This window comes from Coturnix japonica, chromosome 1 (assembly GCF_054131305.1).
Source record: "Coturnix japonica strain WE chromosome 1, WE-NBRP24, whole genome shotgun sequence".
NCBI classification, from domain to species: Eukaryota; Metazoa; Chordata; class Aves; order Galliformes; family Phasianidae; genus Coturnix; species Coturnix japonica.
In genome coordinates this window covers 133,016,978-133,031,658 of record NC_140663.1, presented here as the reverse complement: position 1 = coordinate 133,031,658, position 14,681 = coordinate 133,016,978, and the positions used below count along the sequence as shown (strand labels likewise).

The 14,681-nt window shown below is 40.8% G+C and overlaps 2 protein-coding genes across 5 annotated transcripts in view; one reads left to right on the top strand and one right to left on the bottom strand.

The window, feature by feature from the left end:
* The window catches only part of UBAC2 (UBA domain containing 2), an 87,236-nt gene that overhangs the window by 10,556 nt on the left and 61,999 nt on the right, over positions 1–14,681 (top strand). For 3 of the 4 annotated variants that reach the window (XM_015851527.3, XM_085535853.1, XM_085535866.1), the window contains 2 exons: positions 1,037–1,156; positions 1,582–1,688. In XM_015851527.3, coding sequence (XP_015707013.2) covers positions 1,037–1,156; positions 1,582–1,688 — 227 coding nt within the window. Of the gene's footprint in view, positions 1–1,036; positions 1,157–1,581; positions 1,689–9,929; positions 10,163–14,681 lie in introns of those variants that run through there. The other variant, XM_085535873.1, reaches the window with a different exon arrangement.
* Positions 2,676–7,621, bottom strand: GPR18 (G protein-coupled receptor 18). Its single transcript, XM_015851529.3, has 2 exons — positions 7,483–7,621; positions 2,676–4,000 (listed from the first exon to the last, which is right to left on the bottom strand). Exon 2 carries the CDS (start codon positions 3,951–3,953, stop codon positions 2,994–2,996), a length of 960 nt encoding a protein of 319 aa, XP_015707015.1. The 5' UTR covers positions 3,954–4,000; positions 7,483–7,621; the 3' UTR covers positions 2,676–2,993.

Sequence of the window (14,681 nt, the reverse complement as noted above, 5' to 3'; positions counted from 1 at the left end):
TGGGACAGAATAACTCCAGGCAGTAAGAGTGAAGACTGGAGAGCAAGTGCTTGGGAAGTAGCTCTGTAGAGGAGACCTACAGATCAGGTACAGGTGGTTACTCTCGTCCTACAGGTGGACGAGAAGTTATAGGAGTAACCAGTGTGCTCATGCATCCAAGAACACCAGCCACATCCTGGGCTGTGTTAGTGAGAGTGTGGCAGCAGATCCAGGCAAGTGATCCTTCCCTGCTAGCTGACACAGTATTCCGGATGTGGTCTTGCAAGTACCCTGTTCTGGGATCATCAGTGCAAGAAACACAGGAACCCACTGGAGTGGGTCCACCAAGAATGACAGAGGGCTGGAGCATATGATGTACAAGGAGAGAACCTGGTGAAAAGCCTTGAGAAAAGAAGGCAGAGAAGAGATACCTTAATCCTGTATGCAAAGTACCTGATAAAAAGCAGTAGCGGAGCTGAAGCTGGACTCTGCATGGAAGTGCACTTTGATTAGAATGAGAGGTAACGAACACAAGTTGGAACTTGGGAAATTCTGCCTAGATAATAAAAAATACTTGGTTTATTTTTCTTAACTGTGAAATTGGCCAAGTACTGCAACAAGTTGCCTAGGGAGGTTGTGGAGCTTCCATTTTTTGTGGGTGTTCAAGTCTTGATTGGACATGGTTTCAAGCAGACTGAACTGATTAAACCTACTTTGAGCAGTACAATGGATTAGATGATCTCTGGAGATCACTTAAAAATAATTTACTAAGTTTTACATTTTTATTTGTAAATGTGAGCTAAGATTGTGAAAATTGGGGGTTGGCTTGCTTTAAACTGTAGATCTGTTTTAGTAGATAGACTTGATGTTTGAAAACATTCTTTCAACAGTCTTCTTGAAATCTCTATAGCATCCTAGTTCTTTATTTCCCTTGTTTAGTGCTGTACTGCTTTCCTGCTGTCTGACTTTAGTCTTATACTCCTTCACTCTGAGCACAAATTCTCTGAAGAATTTCTGTGAGGGTAGAGACTTAATGTAACAATCATTAACCTTCTAGATTTGGAGACTTGTATGTGGGAGAGTGATATGCCTCGATCTGAAAGACACCTTCTGCAGCAGTCTGCTCATTTACAACTTTAGAATATTTGAAAGAAGATACGGCAGCAGGAAATTTTCAGTAAGTGCTGGAGTTGCTTTTTTCCTTTTATCAGAAATTGCTTTCTACACTGTTTCGAATCTTGTAGTCTTGATTAATATTGTAGTTTTTATTACTAATATTCCACATAGAAATACACATTTAAGAATTTTGAAGTTAAATGGGTTTCCATAAGTCAGAATTTAACTTCATCTTGCAATCGGTGGATTATTCTAAGTTTGCATCTGTATCAGTTGAAAATTACTGTACCCACAATTTATTTTTGGTAACAAATCAAACTCTTTTTCATTTATCGGTATCTGAACGTTTACACCTGAATTTAGGCTGTGCTAAATATTATATTTGTCTTGGCTGATTTATTGTAGTGATTTTTTTCTTTATTAAGAGATATATTAAAATCTTGTTTTTAAACAATTATTAATTCAAACTAAACTTTCTCTTTCTAGTCCTTTTTACTGGGTGCTTGGACGCTGTCAGCTTTGTTTGATCTTCTCCTTGTAGAAGCTGCCCAGTATGTATTTGGCATCACCATCAACAGCTTGCCTTCTGGTTTGTAAGTAGCTTCTAGTGGATTGGTTCTTCTAGATAGGATTTTGAGGGAATATTTTGTCTAGGTTTGAATTTAAAAGCCTTCCTTCATGTAACCTTTTAAATTAAGTATAATCCTTTTGAACTCCAATGTAAATGTTTTGTGGTAGAAATATTTTCTAACACTCATTTCCTAATTGTGATCTGAGGTTAAGGTATTTCAGTTTTATCCATCTGACGATGGTTTTCCTTTCTGTTAGCACCAGATCTATTGTTGGCATAACTGAGAAGTGGCTTATAGTGCACAAATTAGCACTGTATTTATTCAATAAACCTGTTCTATTCAATAAACCTGTAAACTGAAATCAGGTTGGTGCTGATTTCTGTCTTAAATATCAAAGATAGCTTAACTCTAATTTGTATATTTATGTTCACTTTTAAATGACTATGCAGTTATATGCATTTCATTCCGGTATTTCTTACATGTATGTTTCAAAAAATGGAGCATATTATTTAATTCAGAGTTTGCATTTGAAGTTCTTAAAGTTTTAAGGTATTTAGTGGTTGAGTTTTGCGTGACCTGTATATGATGTTTCTGCCATTAATAACAGGAGGTTTATCTGCTATGGTAGAACCGTAGAGCTTGCAGAGCCTTTGTGGCTAAGAGGCATGAGCCTCATATAGACTTGAGTTTCCATGTGTCACATGCTCTGAGGTAGTAATGAAAGGTCTTGAGGCAAGACTTGAAATGCTGAGTTTGATGCTAAGATTACGGAGTTCTACTATTTTGGTATATCTCTTGAAAGTACCAAAAGGCTGATCTAATAGCAAAGATAAAGCATGTGTGAAGTTACAAAAATACATTTCTTGTGATGTGTAAGTATTCAAAAGAAGTCTTTAAGTCGTACTCATATTGGTTAGGAGAGAATGAAGCTGATTTTAGAAGTGTGGGATATGCAGTAGTTTAAGATTGTGAGGCTGTGCAAATATAAACAACAGATGATACCTCGCATCACGTTTTTTCAGTGTTAGTGCTTTATTACACTAATGGTTATTTCTTGTCTGGCAATATTTACAGTTTGTTAAGGTGACAAAAGTGGTGGGCAGTTTAACACTGATGCTAAGTTTCAGTTCATTTCAGATTAACAACGACTGTTGAGCAAACGTGAAGAGGTGCCATTATCATTGTACGTCTCTCATAGTTACACTGCAACAAACACCTGTTAATTCTGGGCATAGAACGTTTTCCAATGTAGCCAAAATTCTGGAATCTGGAAGGATAATCACTTGTTTGCATTAGAGAATCCCTCTAATGTTTTTACTCTTTTTTTTATATCATTTCGCTGTTGATATTATTGAGTGATCTTACACTTGCAGTTCGAAAACTCTTCCTGCGCACACTTCGGAGGTAATTGCGATAAAGGATGACACTGATGACTCTAGCCTGAAATTGTTTAGAAACAATATAGTACAGTATAACATCCAAGCAAGTGCTGAGGTTCATGAGAAAGGTGGTAAAGGCGGCCCATGGATTGTAATTTGTACCTTCATTCAACATCATGAGGGCGAAGCAAATGTGGAAGGGTACAAAGCACACAAGTACTTGAGCAACCAAAGTAACTATGATTCTTATGGATCTCTCCTTGGCCTTAGGCTTCAACTTGGAAGTCTTGCCGTGGATAAAGTTGTAAATAATGACTAGGTAGCACCCCATCATAATAAGCAAGGGAATCAAAAAGAAAAATATCAAGCGAGAAAAGTTCAACATATTTACTTCCTTTAAATGGATGATATCGAGCATTTTCATGCAGGTGGTGAAATTGCAGGCTTTGTCTGGATCAGAACGTAGAAAGAGCAATGGGGAAGTTGTTGCAAGGGTCATTATCCAGATCCCTGTACAAGCCAGAAGAGCCTTTTTTGTGTTTTTCAGTTCTTTGACATGTTTGGGCTGGACAATAGCCATAAATCTGTCTACACTTATGAAAGCAAGCAACCACAGAGCAATGGCTGGATAAAATACAGTGAAAGCACCGATAATCCGACAGAATATATCTCCAAAAGGCCATGTTTCTTTCGCATGGTAGATTATCCGAAAAGGCAAGGAAAGTATAAAAGTTATGTCAAGTAATGCCACGTTCATCATGTATATCGTTATAGTGGTTCTCTTCTTGGTGGTGCAGCTGAAAACCCATAGTGCTGTGGCATTCACTACCAGTCCTACGGTGAATACAAAACCGTAGAAGACCAGTGATGAAATCCTGTATTCTTCAGGGTAGTGGTTCTCAGGCATCGTATCGTAATTGGTTTTAGGAATAGTTGTTGCACCCCATTAAAACCCTGAAAATGGATGAGATAGGAAAATTATTCTCCTTCAAGTAAAATTTTTCTTCAAAAAACAAATGAGAATTTTTATAGAATGAGGCTTAACAATCAGATTGCAGTGTCTGGTGGGAAGAATTGTGCTACTTTTGTTGCATTTTCTGACTATGAATACATACCGCGCCATGAGGAAGTGTGTGCTGTCAGACTTATGAGAAATAGTTTTGATAAGGTATATTAATTAAATACAGAATTACTTAAGAGGAATGAGAAAGTCAGGATTGCTCAACTATCGTTGAATGTGTTCCAGTAGCTGGTAATTAAATAGAAATGGCTCTAATTGAAGTAGGAGAACTATTTTCTAAAGAAAATATTTCTTCAGCTTGTCCCTATTGAAAAGATTAATGACTAGTTATTAAAAGGAAGAAGTGAGCGTGACATGTAGTGACATTTGGACATACTAAGTGATGTATTTATATTGCATTTTAATTGTGTGGAAACTACATAGATCTCAAAAGGATATGGGCATGCATGCTGTTGCTCTTAGAAGACATTAAAAATCTACCTTAATAGCTCTGCAGGTTGAATAAAGTCTTTATTCCCAGAGCTTCAGAATGAACCATCCTGTGTTCCTTCTTTCAGCTGGGAGTCTGAAATCTCAAATTTCAGACTCAACTGATAAGATTGTCCCCCATCTTACTCTGGAGCCACTTGAGGAAGGCAGGTGTTGTCTGATACTTGCAGGGGTGTTTTTGTGAGCCCACCCTTCCCCCTCTTTCCTGGCTCTCTGACTTTGCACAGGGTTGCTTCTCTGGTTTGGCCTTTTACCCAACCCTGTGGCAACTTTCTGAAGAGGAGGAGGAAAGAATGAGTTAGTTGTTTGACTGATCTTCCTATTTGTGACAAGCATCTGAATAACTCCAGCTGCGTAATTTCACAGAATCACAGAATGATGTGGGTTAGAAGGGACCTCAAAGCCCACCCAGCCCCAGCACTCCTGCCATGGGTAGGGTTGCCCCCCACCAGCTCAGGCTGCCCAGGGCCCATCCAACCTGGCCTTGAGCCCCTCCAGGGATGGGGCACCACAGATTTCTCTGGGCAGCTGTGCCAGCGCCTTATCACCCTTTCAGTAAAGAATTTCCTCCTAACATCTAACCTGAATCTCCCCACTTTTAGTTTAAAGCCATTCCCCCTTGTCCTGAGGCAGCAGAACCTTCTCAAGAGAAGAGGGATGCCGAATTCCTGTGTGCTTATCCCCCAAAGTGCAGAATGCATTGAAGTAACAATTCTTTAGTTCAGCTTCACTATTTTATGCCTTTGTTGTGATGCATACCAGGCACTTTTTACAGTGGTATAGAAACTTCCCTACTGGATTGAAACAGTGTCTATTCTGGGTAGATGGCATATGTGTGACAGAAAATATTGTAGCACATCTGAAATAATACTGTTTTGTCTGTCCCAGTTTTATTACTGTTGCATAAATTTATCCACATTTTGCCACACATTTAGATAAGTTCTTTTTGTGTTGTTGGAAATGATTCAGAAACAGTTTTTCAGCGAAGCTCTGTGACTGTGCACTCATGCTTATGTTTAATGTTAAAAATATTCTTACAGTTGTGGAATTCAAGTCCTCATAAGCTTTAATTAAAAAATAAATAAATAAATAAAATCTTTTTTTTTTCCCCTTGTATTTTCTGTTGCTGATAGTTGTTTATGACATGGTTAATTACTACCGATATCCAGATTTTTAATGCTTTGTAAACTGGATACTAACATATAAGACAGGTAAAAGAATGCAGTTTTTGTATATGAATGCTGGTAAGTGACATGAGTTTTGGTTTTGCTCCCCCCTTTGGACTTGCGGTCACTGTAGGCATTTCCAGTTAGGACTTGTTTCTGTAATAACTCGCATGTTGATGGGAAGAGAGGAAGCTGAATCTGGTTTGAGCTTGTAACAGGAAAACTGGGGCTGCGTGGCTTATTTGCAGGTTATTTTGAAGTGGTGCCATTTGTTTCAGAGAATGGATGTACTCTAAGAGAAAGTGTTATGATACTTTTTAATTTAGCTTACTTGCTGAAGCCAATGTTGCCAAATATTGCATGCTGAAGTGCATGTCAGCATTGTTGTTAGGTATTTATTGGAAATTTACTTCTTAAGAGTCCAAAATTTGACAGTTACATAGTTGAGAATCAATTATGTTTGGGGGAAAAAAGAGCCTCTCTGTGTCTGTACACAAGTACAGTGATTCAGTTGTTCTTGTGTTTTTCTCCCATCAGTCCTTGTCTTCCTGGATTTCAGGTTGACATCTCACAGGTCAGCCCAAGTAGGTACTCATGTATCTCTGGTTGGACAATTTTGCTTGGGTTGCTGTACTTCATAGTGGGAGTATTTAATTATTTCTGTTTATAAAAAGTGCTTCAAATCATGGAATCATTTGAGTTGAAAAGGACCCTTAAAGGTCATCCGGTCCAGCTCCCCTGCAATGAACAGGGACATGCACATCTAGATTAGCTTGCTCAGAAGCCTTATCCTTGAATGTTTCCAAGGATGGGGCATCCACCACCTCTCTGGGCAGCCTGTTCCAGTGCCTCACTACCCTCATTGTAAAAAACTTCTTCCTTGTATCCAATCTAAATCTCCCCACTTTTATTCTGAAACTGTTTCCCTTGTACTATCACAGCAGACCTTGCTAAAGAGTCTGTCCCTTTCTTTCTTATTACCCTCCTTTGCTGAGCAGCCACTCTCAGGTCCCCCCAGAGCCTTCTCTTCTCCAGGCTGAACACTTGCTGAACAGCTCCTGGAATTACTGGTTTCCTGTCTGTGCTAATCTTGAATTATTGACCTGACATCAGTCCATATGCTATGTCAACATGTTTTATACTTTAATTATGACTGAGGTTTGTAGTAACTAATAAGAATTGTAAAGCCTATCTAGATTCTATGAGCATGAACAGAGACTTCCAGGGTAAAACTAGAATTAATTATTTTTCTTCAGAGTTTTACTATAAGTAAATCTCATTTAAAGGATTTTCTGTATGTCTATCTTCCCAAACCCTCATTTCTCCCCCTGCTTTTTTTGTCTTTTTCTTTCCTTTACATTTCCTCACATTTCATCAAGGAGGACATGACCTTCAGTAGAGAGATCAAACAACAAGGTAGTTTTGTGTTCTTCATTTAATGAAAGTGACTACTTTTTTTCTTTAGTGGTAACATACTTATTGTTTTAGTTATTATATATTTTTAAATTCACTGTAAAATCCTGAACAACAATGATAGTGGGACTATTTCTTTATACAGACACATTCATTTTACTTTGAACAGTATTTAGAGAATGCTGCTTATAGTTCAAAGGCATTAAGTGCACTAAAGAATTACATTCCAGTTTGTTAGTCCCAGAATATACACCTGTGTTCAGCTTCTGAAGACAGAAGTAAATCTTAACGCTACACATATACATCCAGGTAACGTTACTGATGCAAAATAATGGTTTGTGACTTACGTTTTGCTCAGTACAAAGTGTCTGCTGCAGTGCTTGTTTCATAGTCCCTCATCTGTCGAAGCTTTGGACTTCCTCTTTTCTGCTCAGCCTCACTATGCTATAAAATAGCTCTTCACAGCAGGAAACAGTGACGCAATCTAGCTAGTTTTGAGCTTGCTATTGGTCATACTTTAAAGTGTCTCGTCAATATTTTGTACGCATACAAGTTAACTTGCAGGATCTGTGACCTGGTAGTTCTCATCCCTTATATAATATTTTTAGTGTGGCCAAGCTGGGCAATTATACTATAGATCATTTTAAAATACACTTTGAATCATTTGTGATAAAGGCCAGGCTGGATGGGGCTTTGAGCAGCCTGGTCTAGAGGGAGGTGTTGGAACTAGATGATCTTAAAGGTCCTTTCCAACCCAAACCATTCTTCGATTCTATTATAAAGAAGCCTGCTTTGGGTTGATGTTTTTACACAAGGGTAAGGGCAGGAATACACATTTTTGTTGTGAAAAGTTTCTAATAAGCACAATGCTGAAGTATTCTCTTTAGACTGCAGCCGTTTTCATGGAAATCCCCATCCCATTTAGATTGGCTGGGGTAGTATTCAGCCTGAAAGTGACAGGAGCTCACTGTGTTTGAAGTGAGAAGTTTGATTCGCTGGCAGACATTGCTTGGTTTATATCTGCACTGACTGTAATTTACTAATGCCACAGCAGTGCCTTGCTGTCTGAAAAATAATAGCTCTCCTATTTAACAGCTTTGCAGAAAAAGGCTTTGTAAAGAGTGTTTAGCCATTATTGGAATGGAATAAACTCTATCAGCTGTGTCCCAACAGACACCTGTGGTGGGATGGAAATACTATCAGTAGCTAATAGCTATAGGCTGCAGAGTGGTCATCAGTGGCAGTTCTCAGACTGTCATTAGGACATCGAAGTAGCCCACAGAGAGCTTGTTACTTCTGTTTGCCTCCATTTTTCCCCCTGCAAATGAAGTGACAAGAGATACGTGTTGAGGGATGGAACAGTGGTATTTTGACCTCCTCCTGACATGCAGTCTAGAATTTGCCAGGATTGCAGATTGGTTCCAGGAGCAACCAAGTCCAAAATCAGGTTTGCTTGTGGGATCACCCTTTTTCACTGACTGTAAGTGTAATGTCAGCAGGTGACCCCACCTGGCGCTAAAAGTAACTTCTGTGAAGAATAGAATCATAGAATTACCCAGGTTGGAAAAGACCTTGAAGATCAAGTCCAACCGCAGCCTATATGCTCTGTCCCACGGTCTCGCAATCTATCTCTGTTCAGTGGGCTTGTGGTAGTGCATAGATATTTGCGCACATCGGTGACAGATGACCTAACCACAAGGTGGGGTTTGATATAGTTTCCAGTATGTAGATTGGTGGTATCTTTAAACATCTGGACTTCCCTTTTCAGATGGACTGATAATTAAGTTTTGTAATCATTTCAAAGATCTCTCAGGTGCAACGAGCTATAAATCCTGCTCAGTCCATCCTATAGAAATACCATTAGTTAAGTGCTGCTTAATATTTTTGGGTTAAAGACTATCTTAAAAAGATGCATTTTACCAAAGAATGTGTGAAAGACTAAATAATGTTGAAAACTGAGTGGCTTTATCCTTAGCATAACAACTCTGGAGCATGCTACACAAGAGTGAGTCACTCATGCTGTTTTCAGGTTTAGTGACAGGTCCTTGAAATCCAGCGACACAGATATTGTTGAAAGGCTTAAAAAAAGAGCTTGCAGCTCCTGAAAAAGAATACCCGGCCTTTTCAGCTCCTGTAGACAAGAGCATTTTCTTTTATGGTAACCAATCCACAAAACTCCTGAGGTACTTTCAACCTAAGCTGTGCTATGGGCGTAGTTGAATAAGCAAATGGGGAGACACTGTTCCACAGAGCTAAAGAGAGAGCACAACGTTAATTCTGGGTGCATGCTGGGTGTGAACACTTGCACTGGCTGTGGTTTGGGAGAGGTAGCTGGTCTCTCTGCTGCGCTGCGTTCCCCTGGTGCTGCATCTGCTGTTGTAGGAAGCACCTGCTGCTCTTTCTGTTTGCCTCTTGTTCTGCACTGTTCTGTCAGCTAGAGATGAGTGTCTCACAGTGGTTTTGCTCGGAAGGGAGTGTTTACTGAAATGAATGCTCAGTTCCATCCAGGGCTGGTGTTTTGTTTTGTTCTGATGTTCAGGGAGAATGCAAGCTTCTGTTAAAGCCACCTTTGAATAGTTCAAAGCCAAGCCACTGTGCTTCATGTCTGAGAGTAAGGCAGGGTGCGTGTGTGGTCTGCTGCCCTGACTTCACTAGCAGCTGCTAAAAGAAGTCAGTCTGATCACTTGCAACGACTTCAAAGCGCATCACTGAGGGGATTGTCTTTATGCTGTTGTTCTTGCAGGAGGCAGGTACTGTTTGGTTTTCTTTCTCGGTGGTTTACTCATAATACAGCAGAGTGCATTTTGCCTGTCTGCTTACCACATCATGTAAGCAGAAGTTCTGCACTGAAGGGGCAGAATAATTACCCTCTGCTTTGGCTTGAGCTTGTGTTCTCCGTTTCTTTCTAAACTTGGCATCGTTTGGACGTGTTGCAAAGAACGAACTGAAGCTACTTGCACAGCCAGTGGTACAGGAAGCAGCTGTCCCCATGAGCCAGCCTGTTCACTTACCAGCCTGCTGTTGTGGGTGAGTTCACAAATGCCATTTTGGGTTCCAGTTCTCAATCATGATGAAACCGTGCCTCGTTTTTTATATCTGTATTGTGTTGTGCCATGGTGAAGGTCATGAATGAGAATAGACCACCAGTTAAGCATTGTGGTGGCAATAAATGCATAAATTTCTTGCAGGTTTTTTTTTCCAGCTTTGGCATGTGCGTGTTGCTTAGAGGCTGGGTTCTGGCATAGCTCTCCCTTTTCTCTTGTGCAATGACATGGAGTAAATATAAATGCTGTGTGCAGCAGAGCTGATGGGATGGGAAACAGAGCAGCTGAAGGGGGCTGCAGCACAGCTAGCCATACCTGGCATGTTCTGCTTGCTGTCGTGTATTGCTTTCATTCTGGGTTTAGCTAAAATTTGGCATAGTTTGAGGAAGGAGTTCCTGGTTTTCCCTTTTGAAAAAAAAAAAACCAATAGTGAAACTGCCATTCTATATTTCTCCTAAGGTTTTGTTTGTTTCTGTGCAGCCAGGACACATCCCATGTCACTGAATACCTTAAAAGTACGCGGTGCATCAGATTGACTGTTCTTCTGCTTGGCAGCATCAGCCCTTGAAAGAAGCACTATTTCAAAAACTTACTGAGATGTATTGACATTTGCAGCTCTGAGATGTCTGGTAGTGGACTAGAGACAGCAGTTTGTTACACTGCAGCATTCTCACCATCTATGTAGTTGCATATGGTTGATACCCCTTCCCTGGAGACTTCCAGGGTGAGGCTGAATTAGGCCCTGAGCTACCTGATCTACATGAATGTCTCTGTTCATTGCAGGGGAGCTGGACAAGGTGGCCTTTAAAGGTCCCTTTCTACTCTAAGGATTCTATGATATTACCCCATGCCAGATACCAAAACAGCTCCATGCTTGTTGATGAAGTCCACGTTGCCTTCTGAACTGATTATGCAGCATGTAATATTTTTACTGTTGAAGTGCTCAGGTGCGTAGGAGCAGTGTTTCAAAACTCAGTATGCCTCCCAGGCCTGGAGGCCATAGTGTTCCAAAAGAAGTTTCATTATTGAGAGCTGTTATATTCAAGACTTTCGATGATGTCTGGTGCAGAAGGTAGGGAAAATCATTTTGACTCCTCCAGAGCTCAGGAGCTCGGACAACCTCTGCTCACATACCAGCTGGAGGGTGTATAATTATGAATTAAATAATTAAAAAGGGCTCCATATGCTTTAGCACTTCAGTGAAGTGCCGGTAATCAGAGTGAGCTGCAGAATTAGAACAGGGAATGTTCTTTAAGTTCAAGGACACCTTTCCCTGTGTGGCATGCCTGTGCATGGTGCCCAGCCCTGGCAGGTAGCTTGCTGTCATGAAGTGACAGTCTTCTGTCACTCCTGTGCTATTCCATCCGTGCCACCTGTCTCTGGCACAGATTAATGAATACAGAGATGTGTTGAGGTCACAAAGCTTGGTTTGCTGCAGTGGGTGAGGGTGAGCTGATAGGGAAAAAAGAGGTATTAAAGAGAGGAGGGGTTATTGCTAACCATATGGACAGGCCAAAGCAGCTCAGGTCCTGCCATGGAGCAGCGGGTCCCTGCAGAGCAGGGTTGCTTGGTGTGTCCTCAGCACTGTTCTTGGAAAGGAGTGGGGGATAAGGTGAGTGCAATGCTCGGGGCATAGAACAAGCACCTGGGCGCTGGGACAGGTCCAGTTGATGCTGAGAGCTGGCAAAGCAAGACAGCAGAGTTGGCTGCTGGCAAATGGTTTCAGAGAAGTCGCTGTCTTTGCACCTGACATGCAGACGTGCCATTCTGTCTGTCCCTTTTTGCTGTTAATGCTATGTGAAAAGTGCCAGTGGAGGTACGCTACTTAAATGCATGATGAACGCTGATTATTTCTGTGCCATTCTTTTTTGCACTTCGAAATGAACTTCTGCTTTAGGCAAGAAATGAAGGCTCTTAACACCTCTTCCATCATATCCCAAGTCTGTATCTGCCCCGTTAGTGAGCTCTATTCTTTCTTACCAAGTATTCATTAACAGATCTGAGAGAGAGAGAAGGAGGTGAAACTCCTGAGGTTTATTGCAGCAAGGAGCCTAGAAGAATAAGGCAGGACGTGGATTTTAAGTTCAATAATGTAAGCACTGAGTTTCTTTGTGAAACCGTTGTATTAGTAAAGATGGCAATAAGAAAAGAAAGATGGGTAAAGCAAGCTTGTGTAGCTGTCCTTTTCTGAACACATTCATCCTATGCATTTTCATTTTTGTCGCAGAACATGTGGTATATTGTTAAACAGAAAATCCTGAGTTGTCAAACGGAGGGCTGCCAAAGCAGTCAGAGAACTGGAACATCTATTAAACCGGCTGTGAGGGCTGGAACTGCCCAGCCTGGAGAAGAGGAGGCTCAGATGTCTATGAACACCTGGAGGGAGGTTGCACAAAGAACAGAGACAGTCTGCTCAGTGGTGCCCAGTGCCAGGACAGGAGGCCGTGGGCTCAGACTGTATCCCAGGAGGCTCCCCCTGCACACCAGGAGCAGCGCTGCGCTGTGCGGTGCCGGAGCACTGGCACAGGCTGCCCAGAGGCTGTGGGCTCTCCTCCCTGCAGCTCTACAGGAGCCGCCTGGCCATGGGCCTGGGCACCCTGCTCTGGGTGCTGCTGCTAGAGCAGGTGGGTCCAGAGCTCCCTGCCAGCCTCAGCCGTCCTGTGAGTCTGTGGTTGTTTTCATTTGCTTGTAACCAAGCCCCGAACCATGTGATGGTGGGGTTCAAACAACACTGTAGCAGAAACAAGGGAAAGTGTAAGGCTCTATTTTGAATTAGACGCAGTGAAGGAAGAAAGAAAGGGCAATAAAGGTGAAAAGATGTGGAATATCTCTCAGTTCCTTCTTCTTACTAATTAGACATCATGTGTAGGTAATCAAGAAATAAACCAGTTGCCTATAGTACTTAATATTAACTAATGATGTATTTTATTTCCAAAATGATAGTGTCACAATTTCTTGGCTATTTAATACAGTACCTTCTGGTAGTGGTGTTGAATCTGTTTTCTCTTTACTGCCATGCAATTCATGGCTTGATGCTTATACTGCCTGGTGCTAATATATTAGACAGTTGGAAACAGCATCCAGTAAGAGGCAGTGTGAAATGCATTTTGACATACAGTGTGGTGATGATTAATTACTGTGTCAATGCTGCCATCTATGGATCTTAAGCTAGTGTAGCAACAGATCTTTGGCACAGCAGAAAACAGGTATAACTAGGTCATTCCTTTAAGCACCTCCAGTATTTAGCCAGTTATGCAGGAAAACCAATTATAAAGACTGAAAACCATTTTGACCCTTCTGGGGAAGCGAGCTACCTCCTTATTTGTAAGCTTAGAATTTGCAGTTGTGACATTGAAGATTCTTTTACTGTTCAAAGAGTTGTATTTCTCATCCTGCTACAAGTCACTTTCTTGCATTTCTTCATTTTTGAACAATAACATACAGTCCTGGGAATGAATTGTAGGTGAGTACATTTGTACTTACAGTCTGATTTTACCTTGTAGAAGTGGAGAATTAGAAGATGCTTTGTTGAGGAAGGGGAATAGAAAGGGAAACAGTGTCATTCTTCTGGGGTTATTATGTAACACAAGGGCAAAGATTAATAAATTAAACAACCTTGAGCTTTTAAAGCCAGCCACCCCCAGGTTTTGTTTTATTTTGTTCAGTCTGATGAGTCTCTATCAAAATTAGATGTGGTAACAATGACTTTCTTACTGCAGCACATTGTTATCCTGGAAGACCGAGTGTTTGCATTCTAAACACTTAAATTGTATTATGAAAAGGAATTATACTTTCTTTCTTACTGATGGATATAGGAGGCCGCCTTTTTAGCTATGTAGCTGATTCTTAAAGGTTATTTTCAGTCTACCTGGGGGTAGTTCTAAGCTTTTCTTTCTTTTCTTACTGTCAGCATGGTGTTCTTTATTGGCTTCTTTTTTTTTTTTTACCTCTTCCTCTTTCGGGAAGCAGCAGCACCTTGTTTGTTCCTGATGTTCAACCCCAGTAAAGGAAGACAGGAAAGTGGAAGTCCCTTTGGAATTCAGAAGGAAATCCTGTAGCTAATTGTAGATGTCTGTGCCAAACAATTCTGAACAAATGATCATTTTGGCTATTGTTTGTAACTTGGCTTACTGATGGTAGTGCCCCACGTCACTTTCAAAACAGTCTTGTAGTAGTCATTGTGCTCTAAAAATACCAGTTGTCTGGTACTGGTACAAGTTCTGCTATGAGCTTGGATTGCTAGAATGTTTCTGTATTAAGGATCTAGTATCCTCTTGTAAAATAGGTAAAATGCCCCTCACCATTCCAAAATGAACTGCTTTCATTCAGATGATGAGCTTTGACTCTTCCTTGATTCTCCTCTGATCCGGAGGGCAGTTATTTGATTGGGGTATCTAATTATTTGATTGGTTTAGGTGAAGGAAGGGGAGGTAGAACGGGTAATTCGTCAAAGCAGTTGGAGATGTTATTGGTGTTAGGGAATGCTGTGTTGTGAAGATAGG

Excerpts from the sequence above, each read along its gene's own strand:
- GPR18 (XM_015851529.3), bottom strand. The coding sequence starts at position 3,953 with ATGCCTGAGAACCACTACCCTGAAGAATACAGGATTTCATCACTGGTC.